We start from the raw sequence: 14,269 nt of genomic DNA on the forward strand, positions 1-14,269 counted from the left end.
CCGGAACTCTCGGCACAGGACATGATGATCGGGGGCCTAGACCCCAGAAAACGCAGGGCTTTTCCGTTAAATGATAAAGTCCAAAGCCTCATAGAGAATGGAAGTGGCCTGAAAAAAGGGGCACCATGCCACCAGCTTTCAAGCGGAGGTACCCCTTTGATGACCCAGTAGTAAGCAGATGGGATAAGGCCCCTAAACTGGATGCGGCAGTAGCCAAAGCGTCCAAAAAATCCTCCATAACCTTTGATATGGCCTCTTTGAAAGATCCGCTGGATAAAAAAGCAGATTCTTTTCTAAAGGGAACATGGGAGATGTCAGCAGGGGCGCTAAGACCAGCGATAGCTGCCACATGTACAGCTAGATCCATGATGGTCTGGCTAGATCAACTGGATTCCCAGCTAAAAGACTCAACATCAAGAGCTTCCATTCGAAAAAATCTGCCGATCATCTAGAATGCCGCTGCGTTTTTAGCCGATGCTTCAGCAGACTCTGCAAGGATGGCGGCTAGAACCGCGGGACTGTCTAATGCAGCGCAAAGGGCGCTCTGGTTAAAGTGCTGGCCGGGAGATATCCAGGCCAGGTCCCGACTCTGCTCCATTCCTTGTGAGGGGGAATATCTATTCGGCCTCGTCCTGGACGAACTGTTAGAAAAGGCTGGGGATGATAAAAAGAAATTCCCCAGTTTGCCGAACCCTTCTTATAGACGTCTCTTTACCAGGAAAGGATATTTTTGTAGAAGGCCGTCCAGAGATCAGGACAGATGGGATGAGAAAAGAAGGAAAGGTACAGGATTTATGTTTGGAGGAGGGGGGCGCCAGGAAGGTCCAGCTCGCGACACTAAAAAGCCGCCTCAATGACTAGTTGCCCCGGTAGGAGGGAGACAAGCTGCCTTCTACCCAGCCTGGTCGCTGATCTCTAATAGCAACTGGATACTGGGGGTGATAGCTGCGGGACTGCGACTAGAATTCTCCTGGGTTCCCCAAGATCGATTTAAAGTCACCCCTCTCAGATCTTCCACATCCGAACAAGCTGCCCTGGAAGCCGAGGTTCATGAACTATGCGGCAAGAAGGTCCTAACAGAAGTTCCAGAGGGAGAATGGGGGAAGGGTTTCTACTTCCCTCTGTTCCTGGTTCACAAGCCAGACAGCTCCTTTAGGACTATAATAAACCTTAGGGCCCTCAACGAGTTTCTGGTCATATGTCCGTTCAAAATGGAAACAATTAAATCCACAATAAAATTGCTGTTTCAAAACTGCTTTATGGTGGTGTTAGATTTAAAGGACGCATACTACCATATACCCATTCATGCAGCTCATCAGCATTTCCTCAGAGTGGCGGTTCAGTTAGATGGGTCAGTTCGACATTTCCAATATGCAGCCCTCCCCTTTGGGGTGGCAGTCGCTCCCCGAGTGTTTACTAAAGTGGTAGTGGAGGTCATGGCCCATCTGCGTGAATCAGACATTCTAGTGGTCCCCTACCTGGATGATTTTCTTATCGTAGGCAAAACGGTAGATCATTGTTTGGAACAGCTACAAAGGGCAATGTCTGCCCTTGAGCGGTTAGGATGGTTGCTGAACATCAAAAAATCTCGGTTACAACCGATGAGAGTCCAACAATTCTTAGGCCTAATCCTAGATTCTGAGAAACAGGAATGCCGTTTGCCTCCGGAGAAGCTTGTTCGCCTGCACTACCATGTCCTTTCTAGGCTCTCTCTCATCCTGTATACCGGCAGTCCAGTGGGCCCAGTTTCATACAAGGAAACTACAGGGCGTGGTGTTATTACATCAAAAAGTCCTTGGGGGTTACTTGTTGGGCCAGCTAACCTTGTCCCGAAACACAAGGGAGTCCCTACAGTGGTGGCTAGACAAAGATAATTTATCCAGAAAGGTACCTTGGGAGTATAACATAACCCGCATAGTCACCACGGATGCTAGCCCTTCCGGTTGGGGGGCCCATATGGGTGAGATTCTCGTCCAGGGCACATGGGAGCACCTCCATCTTCAACCTGATTGTACAAAAGTGGGGACATCCAGAGGTAGATCTCTTCGCCACCAAGGAAAACAGGAAATTAAGACATTTCTGCTCCCTAAATCCCAGAGAAAATCCTCTGGCGGTAGATGCCTTTCTGATAAAGTGGGGCTTCAGGCTAGCCTACGCCTTCCCTCCCTTATCTCTACTACCCCTGGTGATGAGGAAAATCAGAAAGGACAGAGCAAGGGTGATAGTTGCTGCTCCATTTTGGCCCAAGAGGGCATGGTTCTCATGCCTCAGGACCATGTCAGTGTCCGATCCGTGGGTTCTTCCGGACATCCCGGATCTCCTATCCCAGGGCCCAGTCTTCTATCCTCAAGTGGCTGGCCTACATCTGACGGCGTGGAGTTTGAACGGTCACTGCTAATAGACAAAGGTTTTTCCCCAGACCTGATTAACACCCTACTTAAAAGTAGAAAAATCATTACTACAAAAATCTACATCAGAATTTGGAAAAAATTCCTTCAGAACTCAGGAGTAGTCACTGGGGATTCTGCGCCTATAATTCAGATCCTAGAGTTTTTACAGAAAGGTCTGGACATGGGGCTTTCTACCCTTAAAGTACAAGTATCAGCCTTGGGGGCCCTCTTTAGCTGCAACATCGCGGGTAATTACTGGGTCAGTAGGTTCATTAAGGTGGCAGGTAGATCCAGGCCAATAGTGAAGGATAGATTCATGCCGTGGGACTTGAACCTAGTCCTCATGGCTATGACGGAAACTCCATTCGAACCTATCTCATCAGCTTCCATAAAAAACCTGTCCCTCAAAATAGCCTTCCTGGTAGCCCTGACATCAGCTCGCAGAGTAAGCGACATCCAGGCATTATCTAGTCGTCCTCCTTATATACAGTTTAAAGACGATAGGGTAATACTTAGGCCTGATCCAGTGTACTTACCTAAGGTAGTTTCTAGCTTTCATAGGACACAGGAGATAGTCCTTCCTCCCTAATCCAGTTAATGAGAGGGAAGACAAACTACACACCCTGGATGTTAGGAGATGCCTCATAGAATATCTGGCAGTTACCGATCCCTGGAAAAAAGATAATGCCCTGTTTGTCTCCCATCAAGGCCCTAGGAAAGGTTGTAGAGTGTCAAAAAATACACTAGCCAGGTGAATTAGAGAGGCGATTTCAATAGCATACACCTCAAAAGGCAGGTTGCCACCCGGGAAGCTGAAGGCGCATTCCACCAGAGCCATGGCGGCCTCGTGGGCAGAGAGATCGTAAGTCTCCATTGACCAGATATGTAAGGCGGCTACTTGGTCCTCTCAGCACCTTTTATAGTCATTATAGGCTAGACCTGGGTGCGTCCGCAGACCTCTCTTTTGGTATAAGGGTTCTGCAGGCTGTAGTCCCTCCCTAAAGTAGTTATTACTCTCTGTAATTCTCTCAGGTGGTGCTGTCATGGATGACCGAATAAAGTCTTAGTTACTCACCGGTTAACGGTATTTTTCGGAGTCCATGACAGCACTCGTTTCTTCCCTTCCCTTAGTTAAATCGGGTGTGCACGTCTTCCTCTTGTAAATGTCCACTGGTGATAAATATTTAGATAATAATAATACTTTACAAAATCATGCATTAACCTTGCAGGTCCTCTTGTGCTCTGTAATCCAACTGATGCGTGGGAGAGGTGCCGCCCTTTTGTATCTGTAGGTTTCCTGTTCCTGAAGGGCGGATCCCCTCTCTCAGGTGGTGCTGTCATGGACTCGGAAAAACACCGTTAACCAGTGAGTAGCTAAGACTTTTAGTATTGAGGCTGCCTATGCGGCATCAGTAGTAAAAAGATCTAATGTTAATAATAATTAAAAAAAAAAAATATATAAAAAATCGTGTTTCTCTCACCTTCCGACGTCCTGCGCTGCGTCCCCGATCATCGGGATGCTGCCGGCAGGTCCCGTTCCCAGTGATGCATTGCGGCAATGACCTTTTATGACGTCGCGGTCTCGCGAGATCGCGACAGTATCGCGAGACGCAACGTCAGCAAAGGTCATTATCGCCAGGGCTGTGGAGTCGGTGCTCATTTTGGTCGAGTTGGAGTCGGTATAAAATGGACAGACTCCTAAAATTATATTATAAATTGGTACAGTAGTTCAATGCAGAATGTGCTGAATATTTTTTCATAGGAATTTGGGAAAGTTATGAAATGTCCTATAAATGGCTGTTCTATTCCTGATTTAAGGCTACATTCACACACAGCGTTTTTCCTGCTTTTTTGTGGATATGTTTTTCAGCTGCAAAAGCAGATCAGCTTTTTAAAAAAACCGCATCACCTGAAAGGTTTTTGAGCTCATAGATGTTTTCAAAAGCAGGTTAGAAATCTGGTCTGTCTGTCCATATCTGTGTCTGTCTGTCCATATCTGTGTCTGTCTGTCCATATCTGTGTCTGTCTGTCCATATCTGTGTCTGTCTGTCCATATCTGTGTCTGTCTGTCCATATCTGTGTCTGTCTGTCCATATCTGTGTCTGTCTGTCCATATCTGTGTCTGTCTGTCCATATCTGTGTCTGTCTGTCCATATCTGTGTCTGTCTGTCCATATCTGTGTCTGTCTGTCCATATCTGTGTCTGTCTGTCCATATCTGTGTCTGTCTGTCCATATCTGTGTCTGTCTGTCCATATCTGTGTCTGTCTGTCCATATCTGTGTCTGTCTGTCCATATCTGTGTCTGTCTGTCCATATCTGTGTCTGTCTGTCCATATCTGTGTCTGTCTGTCCATATCTGTGTCTGTCTGTCCATATCTGTGTCTGTCTGTCCATATCTGTGCCTCTGTCTGTCCATATCTGTGCCTCTGTCTGTCCATATCTGTGCCTCTGTCTGTCCATATCTGTGCCTCTGTCTGTCCATATCTGTGCCTCTGTCTGTCCATATCTGTGCCTCTGTCTGTCCATATCTGTGCCTCTGTCTGTCCATATCTGTGCCTCTGTCTGTCCATATCTGTGCCTCTGTCTGTCCATATCTGTGCCTCTGTCTGTCCATATCTGTGCCTCTGTCTGTCCATATCTGTGCCTCTGTCTGTCCATATCTGTGCCTCTGTCTGTCCATATCTGTGCCTCTGTCTGTCCATATCTGTGCCTCTGTCTGTCCATATCTGTGCCTCTGTCTGTCCATATCTGTGCCTCTGTCTGTCCATATCTGTGCCTCTGTCTGTCCATATCTGTGCCTCTGTCTGTCCATATCTGTGCCTCTGTCTGTCCATATCTGTGCCTCTGTCTGTCCATATCTGTGCCTCTGTCTGTCCATATCTGTGCCTCTGTCTGTCCATATCTGTGCCTCTGTCTGTCCATATCTGTGCCTCTGTCTGTCCATATCTGTGCCTCTGTCTGTCCATATCTGTGCCTGCCTGTCTGTCCATATCTGTGCCTGCCTGTCTGTCCATATCTGTGCCTGCCTGTCTGTCCATATCTGTGCCTGCCTGTCTGTCCATATCTGTGCCTGCCTGTCTGTCCATATCTGTGCCTGCCTGTCTGTCCATATCTGTGCCTGCCTGTCTGTCCATATCTGTGCCTGCCTGTCTGTCCATATCTGTGCCTGCCTGTCTGTCCATATCTGTGCCTGCCTGTCTGTCCATATCTGTGCCTGCCTGTCTGTCCATATCTGTGCCTGCCTGTCTGTCCATATCTGTGCCTGCCTGTCTGTCCATATCTGTGCCTGCCTGTCTGTCTGTCCGTCCATATCTTATCTATTTTTTATTTATTTTTTTTATAGCAACAGTCAGGTACACCTCATAGCTGCCCAAGAGGACGCCCAGGACAGGCATTGCTCATCTTCAGTAAGGGTCCCGCTTCACTTAGCGACGCACCAGCGATCCCGACAACAATACGACCTGGTAGGGATCGCTGGTGCGTCGCTAAATGATCGCTAGTAAGCTGCCAAACAGGCAGATCTCTTCATCGACGCAGCAACGATCCAGCGATCAAACACAGCGATGCATGCTGGCCAGCGGGATGCCAACAATGAAAAATGGCCCAGGACATTCCTGCACGATCAGCATTATCCAGCAGGGGGTCCAATCGCAGATGCGTGTCACATGTATCGAAATCGCAGGCGAGATCGTCACAATTGCGATGGTTTTTGCCACTGCACTTGGGGACACTTTGAAAGTTTTCCCAATTTTTCGGACTGACTAACCTTCATTTCTTAAAGTAATGATGGCCACTCGTTTTTCTTTACTTGGCTCCTTTTTTTCTTGCCATAATACAGATTCTAACGGTCTATTCAGTAGGACTATCAGCTGTGTATCCACCAGACTTCTGCAAACACAACTGATGGTCCCAACCCCATTTATAAGGCAAGAAATCCCACTTATTAAACCTGACAGGGCACACCTGTGAAGTGAAAACCATTTCCGGTGACTACCTCTTGAAGCTCATCAAGAGAATGCCAAGAGTGTGCAAAGCAGTAATCAAACAAAAGCTGGCTACTTTGAAGAACCTAGAATATAAGACATATTTTCAGTTGTTTCACACTTTTTTGTTAATTATATAATTCCACATGTGTTAATTCATAGTTTTGATGCCTTCAGAGTGAATCTACAATTTTCATAGTCATGAAAATAAAGAAAACTCTTTGAATGAAAAGGGGTGTCCAAACTTTTGATCTATACTGTATGTGGGAGACGGAGTCGTGGAGTCTGAGTCGGTGTAAGGGAAATTGAGGAGTCTGAGTCGCAGGTTTGGCATACAGACTCCACAGCCCTGATTATCGCAATGCATTACTGGGAACGGGAGCTGCTGCGTGTATCGCTGAAGCCTGGGGACGCTGCGAGGGACATCGGAAGGTGAATATAACCCGATTTTATTATTTTAATTCTATTTTTTACAGGGATATGGTACCCAGAGCCCGGAGGACAGTCTCCTCTCTTCCGGACCGTGGGTACGATCTGCAAATGTTTTGCTTACTTTTCACGTGGTGGGCACAGCCACATGTGGATCGTAAGCAGAATAATGCATTCCTATGTGGGCGGAATCGCCGTGATTCCGCAAATTAATGAGCATGCTGCGTATTTTTCCGCAATGCAATTCCGCCACGGGAAAATCCGCAGCATTAGCACAGCATTGTGGTATCCCATAGGATTGCATGTGATGCTGTTTTTTTTGTGTTTTCGCAGCAAAATCGCTTATTAAAAACCGCAACGTGTGAACGCAGCCTTATGGGTGTAATATTTTAGCTTTGATTATACCATTTACACTATACTTACCTTTTTGGTTCTGTGGCTTTGGCCATTTTCTTTTATGGTGTGTTTTTTGTTTTTTTTGTTTTTTTAAATACAACCAAATTAAAAAATTAAATGTTTCCAGAAGCTACTGGACTATGAAGTAGACAGTGATGAGGAATGGGAAGAGGAGGAGCCTGGAGAGTCACTGTCTCATAGTGAGGGGGTGAGTTGAAGCAAAATGTTTTCCCTCTTTGTAAATTACATTTTTCATTAAATAAAACCATTATTTTATTGTCAACATGTTCTGAGAGCCATACATTTTTAATGAATGTTTGCAGCCATTCATGTGGTATATGGATTGTGTGAGGGCTTGTTTTTCTGTGTGAAAGTTGTAGTTTTCATTAGATGCAACTTTGGATATGCACAACTATCTCTTCTAATTTTTTTTTTAAGTAAGAAAGCGGAACAAAAAAGTCTAATTATGAGTTTTTCTTTGCCATTCACACCACTGAATAAGTAGAAAAAAAAGTTTGTTTTACATCTAACAGATTTTGGTCTATCACACATCTTGATTATATTGATAGACCTGGGTTCTATCGTATTTCTCCTTTTTATACCAATTTTTTTTTTCCTCAGAGAACACCTTTACCGTTCTTGTTGTAGCCACGGAGTTTTGTTTTCCAGATTGTGTCTGATCTGTTGCTGCATTTCCACAGTAGTTGACATAGAAAACCGATCACCAAAAATGTGGCTGGCTTAAAAAAAAAAAAATAAAAAAATAAATGTGATTACCTATTTTAGGTAAATATTGACTGCTTTGAAAGCCAGTATCTACTTAAATTTTTTTCTTCTTCTTGTTTTTAACATAATTTTCAATTGAAGTGTGCTACCATCTTCTGGATGGCAGGACTTCTCACTGAACCATCTGCACCATATATGCCTGTAATGTGCATGTGCAGAGACTGGAAGAGCATTGCTCCTGGGGACATCTTTTCACAGTCTGTCTGAAGCTTCGCTATCGATCAATGTCACCCTGTGATAGACAAGCTGTTGACAGTCGGGGACAAGGGCTCCCTGTTAAATCTCTGCACTTTCTGAGAATACGTATCACGGATGCCTTACTATCAAACTGGTCTTTGCTCTGATCAGAGCATTTTCATTCCGATCAGAACACAGACCATAATGAGAGGTAGTGAATCTGCAGACTGTCAGGGAAAAGTCTTCTAATAAAGTAGTATTAACCTAGGGCAGCGCGCACTCACTCCACAACACTTAACATGATACCTGCTCTGAGCATCGGCGTCACTTCCTAGCTGTGGAGTGACATGGGGCTGCTGGATGTGTGAGGAAATGGCGGTGACTTTTTACTCAGTTGTATTAGCATATATTCCCATAGTAACAAAAGCACTTTCCGCACTGATTTTTGACTCTTATTTAGTACTAGCTGAAGAGCCCAGCGTTGCCCGGGCATAGTAACTAACTTTGGTTAGTTATAACAAATTATGATTATCCTCCATCCCATAGTCCCGTGCCCATATATCCATCATACATAACCTCCATCCCATAGTCCGTGCCCATTTATCCATCACACACCCTCCATACCATAATCCCGTGCCTATATACCCATCATACATATCCTCCATCCCATAGTCTCGTGCCCATATACCCATCATACATATCCTCCATCCCATAGTCTCGTGCCCATATACCCGTCATACATATCCTCATCCCATAGTCCAGTGCCCATATACTCATCATACACATCCTCCATCCCATAGTCCCGTGCCCATATACCCATCATACACATCCTCCATCCCATAGTCCCGTGCCCATATACCCATCATACATATCCTCCATCCCATAGTCCCGTGCCTATAAACCCATCATACATATCCTCGATCATAGTCCAGTGCCCATATACCCATCACACATCCTCCATCCCATAGTCCCATGCCCATATACCCATCATACATATCCTCCAGCCCATAGTCCAGTGCCCATATACCAATCACACATCCTCCATCCCATAGTCCCATGCCCATATATCCATCATACATATCCTCCATCCCATAGTCCCATGCCCATATATCCATCATACATATACTCCATCCCATAGTCCCATGCAGTGGGCCACTTTTGGTAAGCAGAACTGGCGCTGCCCATCATACATATCCTCCATCCCATAGTCCCGTGCCCATATACCCATCATACATATCCTCCATCCCATAGTCCTGTGCCCATATACCATCACACATCCTCCATCCCATAGTCCCGAGCTCGGTGGAGCTGGAGATGTGCTGTTATGTAACCTGGCAGTGTGGCTCTGTGTGCGGGTGCTGATGATGCGATTTTCTACACCGGTAGCAATAGTACAGGAGGGGGTGATTCTTTTCTGTCATGTGCTCTCTGCTCCTTTCTGGGGGGCAGACAATGGCTGGAAGCTTATGTTCCCGGGGATGCTAGATTTCTCCCACCCGGTCAGTGTCTATGTTGTTGTGGCGTGGGAAAACCAATCATAGCTCAGCTTTAATTTTTAAACTGCTCTGGTGCAATGAAAGATGCTTAATGATTGGAATGATTGGTTGCTATGGGCAACACAGGCAAGTGTAACCTGTTGTGGTCAAGATGTGCCGATGAAATAAAAAAAATAAATAAATAAATATATATATATATATATATATTTATTATACATATTTATTATACTAATATCAGTACTAATACTTTTATCATAATACTCATTTTTATATATATTGATTTGTATGGTTGGTGATGGGTCCATTCTCTATATTGACTTTATCTTTTACTGTAGGTTTTAAAACGTCTTGTGAAGAATCTGCTTTGATTTACGGTACATTTGTTTTTATTGTAGGATGAGGATGATGATGATGCGAAGGAAGATGATGATGAAGATGATGATGGATTCTTTGTACCACATGGTTACCTCTCAGAGGACGAAGGAGGCGTTTCTGATGAAGTAAGGGATTTTCATACGTTACGAGTTTCTCATTCAGGTGATCGGCAGACACCAAGGCTCTACTCCTTTTTTTTTTTTTTTTTTTTTTTTTGAAGGGAGGGGGCTCTAAGGTAAATAGTTTTATCTTTCTGCATATTGGGGACAGTCTCCCCTTTTTCTTTTTTCCCCTTTTTTTTTTTTATAAGGTTAAACCAGGTTGTATTCTAGGTTTTCCCTTCAGTGAGACTGCCTTCAAAGGGATGAAGTATAAATAAATCAAAGTAGGGCATGTCACACCAACTGCTCCAGTTTCCTGCGCTTCAAACCAGGTCAAGTATGTTAAACATGTTGACTCTGTTGTTCGAAAGCTGAAAAAGATTGATTTCCTCTGGATGCATAGATAAATATAGTGCTCTTCCCCATCCTTGTGCACTCCCCCTTCAATTAGTTTATAGTTTTATCCAGTTTTTTTCTTACCCTTAAGAGGAAGCATCACAACACACAGAGCTTCTGCCATTGTCGTCTTTTTTTTTTCCCTGCTTTGTTTAGAAGTTCTGGCTTATGCATGTACCTGACTTAGATTTTCAAGGAGGCAACAATATCAACTATTTTTTAGTGTCTACTCCAGAATGTCTACCAATTTTCAAGCTCTGAATTCTTTACTGCTACATTCACATGTTGTGTTTTTGCTGCATTTTTTATGCAAGTTAAAAGCTGCTCTTCACTGCACTAGTAAAAGCTATTTGATTTCAGAAATCTCATTCATACACTTTAAATTTTATTCCCTTTGCTGTTTTTACACAAAACTTGTAATGTTCATGTTTTCAAGGTGGATGCAAAGTTGAACTTTGGTATCCTGAAAAATTGCAGCAAGAACTGCATGTTGGCTGCAATTTTTTTTTTGCCAAAAGATCAGATTTTCGCTTCAAAGAAACGTGTGTACATAGCCTAAAGGTGCCTTTGCCCCCCCAGTACTTTGTAGTAAAAAATAAACATGTAATTTGCACTTACCTTTTCTTGTGGGATCGTAAATGAGTGAGAAACTTTCCCACCCCTGCTCCCTTTTTTAGGTGTATTGGAACAACACAAAAAAGCACATTAAACATAATTTCACTGAATATCCCAAAAGTGGGCTACACAAAATTGTTGGCACCCTCAACTTGATATTGGATTGCCTACCCTTTGGATTAAATACACACGTGGTCAAAATTGTTGGTACCCCTCGTTTAATGATGGAAAAACCCACAATGGTCACAGAAATAACTTGAATCTGACAAAAGTAATAAATCAAAATTCTATGAAAAGGAGTTTTATTTTTTTAAAACATTCGTGGAAGCATGGTTGAAAAGCAATGTCTGACTTTCATTTGTTCATTTTCATAGATTTTTGATTTTACATTTGTCAGATTTAAGTCACTTCTGTCACCATTGTGGGTTTTTCTGTCATTAAACAACGGGTACCAACAATTTTGACCACATGGATAACTGCAATCACTTCCTATAACCATTAACAAGCTTCTTCTCTGAATTGGAATATTGGACCATTTTTGTATTGCAAACTGCTCCAGGTCTCTCATATTTGAAAGGTACCTTCTCCCAACAGCAATCTAAAGATCTCTACACAGGAGTTCAATGGGATTTAGATCCGGACTCCTTGCTGGCAACTTCAGAACTCTACAGTGCTTTGTCTCCATCCATTTTTGGGTGCTTTTTAACCTCCACCATATTTTACTGTAGGTACTGTTTTCTTTGTAGAATTCATTTCATTTTCGGTGAACAGTAGAATTGTGTTCTTTACCAAAAAGCTCTATCTTTGGCTTACCTGTCCACAAGACACTTTCCCAGAAGTAAAGCAGTCTAGCTTATTTATATCTGTGTCAGCTGTGTGTTCCTCCTCGGTCTCCTGTAATAGCGTTTCATTTCATTCAAATGTTGGATAGTACGCGCAGACCCTGATGTACCTTGAGCCTGCAGGACAATTTGAATTTCTTTAAAACTTTATTAAGGCTGCTTATCTACCATCCAGAATATTCTGCGATGCATCAATTTTTTGCTGTCCAGGGAGATTATCAGCAGGTTTACAACCCATGGCACTGTAGCTTATGTTGCGCACTGTGGACAAAAAAAATCTCTGGAGATGGACTTGTAACATTGAGATTGTGTTGATGTTTTTTAACAGTTTTGGTTGTCGAGTCCTCAAATTTCAATTTCTCCCTTTTTTTTCTGGTTTCAGGTGTGATTTTCATATTGCCCACACCTGTTAGGCCTCTTTCACACTTCAGTTATTTGCATCAGTTAAAATCCGCCAAAAAGGCAGACAAGCGGATCCGTTCTCAACTGATGTGAACGGATGGCACTGGATCCGTTTTTAGACGGATCCTGAAAATGAGGAAATTTAAAGGAACCGCTGGCTGGGGAGAGAGAGAGATTTTTTTTTTGGCCGGCACCCAGACAGAATTTGGGGTTAATTCAGTGTCTGGAGGATCCGCCGGGCAAAAAAACGTTGCAAGCTCCGTTTGGAAATCTTTGAGGATGTTGACGGACACTAACATTGTGGCGGATCCTCAAAAAAACGGATGCAACGGGCGGCAATCAGTCAGGATCCGCCAATAATGAAAGTCAATGGGGAAAAAAACGGATCCGCAAAGAAAAATGGCGGATCCGTTTTTTTTAAAAATTGGCGGATCTTGACTGATTGTCAAAAACGGAAGTGTGAAAGAGGCCTTACTTGTCATGCATCTCAAGCTTGAAACAAGGCTGTTCACCCACAATGTTGGAAAAGTGCTAACAATTTTATCCTACCCATTTTGGGGATTTTGTGTGAAATTATGTATCGAACGTATGAAATGTATAACTCATGGGAATCAAAAGTAGTGCGAACATATAAATCCCCTAAAACAAATTTTTATTTAGTACATTAACAAACACCTATCCCAGTGGAAAATGGTCAATGCCAAAAATAACCAGAACTAAACTGGGATGCTAAATAGCCCTACATTAAGGCTCACTGATACCTTCCTAGCCGTGGAGGTTGGCACCCTACAAACGAGAATTGGCGCCCCCACTCAACGAGGACTGTCCCTTACTCCCCTACCAGTCCCTATTCAGCCAGGAGGGAAAACAATAATCTGATAGTGCAGTAATGAAACTTCAGAATGCCCTAAGCTCAAGCAAAACCTCAAACAATTGATATTGTCCTGATAAAACCCCCACAGAGGGGTATATTAACCAATAAATTGCTTGTCACATACAGGTATTCCCCTCTGATATTATAGCAGTGAACATTCAAATTGCCTTAGGCTAAAATAGGACCCCAGGATGATATTAAAGATAAAAAATCTAATACCTCCACATCATGATCATATGTGACAGACTAATATGTCAAACAAACCTGATAGAAACTTGCGCTAATTAAATGTGTCTTGGTTAAATAAAGATATCTTATGAAGAAATCTATTACCTTTACTGAAGCTAAAAACTGGCGAGGCAGGGAAAAAGGTCTTCAGAATGCAGGGTGGATTTCCAGGTCCTTTTCCAATAGTACTCCCCGACACAGGTATATAAAAAGTTACTGGAGCTAAAGGGTGCTACCTCCTAGCATGCCGCCGTCCCGGCCGGTGACTGGCGCGCAGCTGGAGGTGTATATCGGCAGGCTGTAAGAGTACCAGCCGCCGCTTGCAAAAGCAGGCCTGCAAGGTCCGAAAAAGCTGAAGGACCTTGCGTGACGTCACAGTCACGTGATCGATCACGTGACAGGCAAGAAAGCCCTATGGGGCGCTGATGGGGCCAGAAAGCAATTCCGCAACGCGTAGGATTTGCCATCTTTATTTAACCAAGACACATTTAATTAGCGCAAGTTTCTATCAGGTTTATTTATTATTATTATTTTATGGGGACAACTTGAGTGGTGTGTTGTCTTATTACTTGCTGCTTTGTGTTCTGTGGGTGTACGCTTTAGCGCCATTGGTATATACATATATAATATGTCAAACAGACAGATAATACAGATTCACCCCTCTCAGGGGTATATTATGAATCAAAGTATAATAAACAAAGTCACTTATGTGCAGGTCAACCCCGACGCGTTTCCCCGCCTGTAGCGGTTCATCAGGAGGATCAATCAATAAACGTTAT

The 14,269-nt window shown here is 43.6% G+C and overlaps 1 protein-coding gene across 3 annotated transcripts in view; it reads left to right on the forward strand.

Moving 5' to 3' along the window:
- Window positions 1-14,269, forward strand: part of CHAF1A (chromatin assembly factor 1 subunit A) — a 205,977-nt gene that overhangs the window by 128,917 nt on the left and 62,791 nt on the right. For 2 of the 3 annotated variants that reach the window (XM_073544717.1, XM_073544700.1), the window contains exons 9-10: window positions 7,326-7,406; window positions 10,053-10,157. In XM_073544717.1, the coding sequence (XP_073400818.1) occupies window positions 7,326-7,406; window positions 10,053-10,157 (186 nt within the window). The remainder of the gene's footprint in view (window positions 1-7,325; window positions 7,407-10,052; window positions 10,158-14,269) is intronic. The other variant, XM_073544706.1, reaches the window with a different exon arrangement.

This window comes from Dendrobates tinctorius, unplaced genomic scaffold (genome assembly GCF_039654945.1).
Source record: "Dendrobates tinctorius isolate UK_male_01 unplaced genomic scaffold, ASM3965494v1 ptg000011l, whole genome shotgun sequence".
In the NCBI taxonomy this organism is placed as follows: domain Eukaryota; kingdom Metazoa; phylum Chordata; class Amphibia; order Anura; family Dendrobatidae; genus Dendrobates; species Dendrobates tinctorius.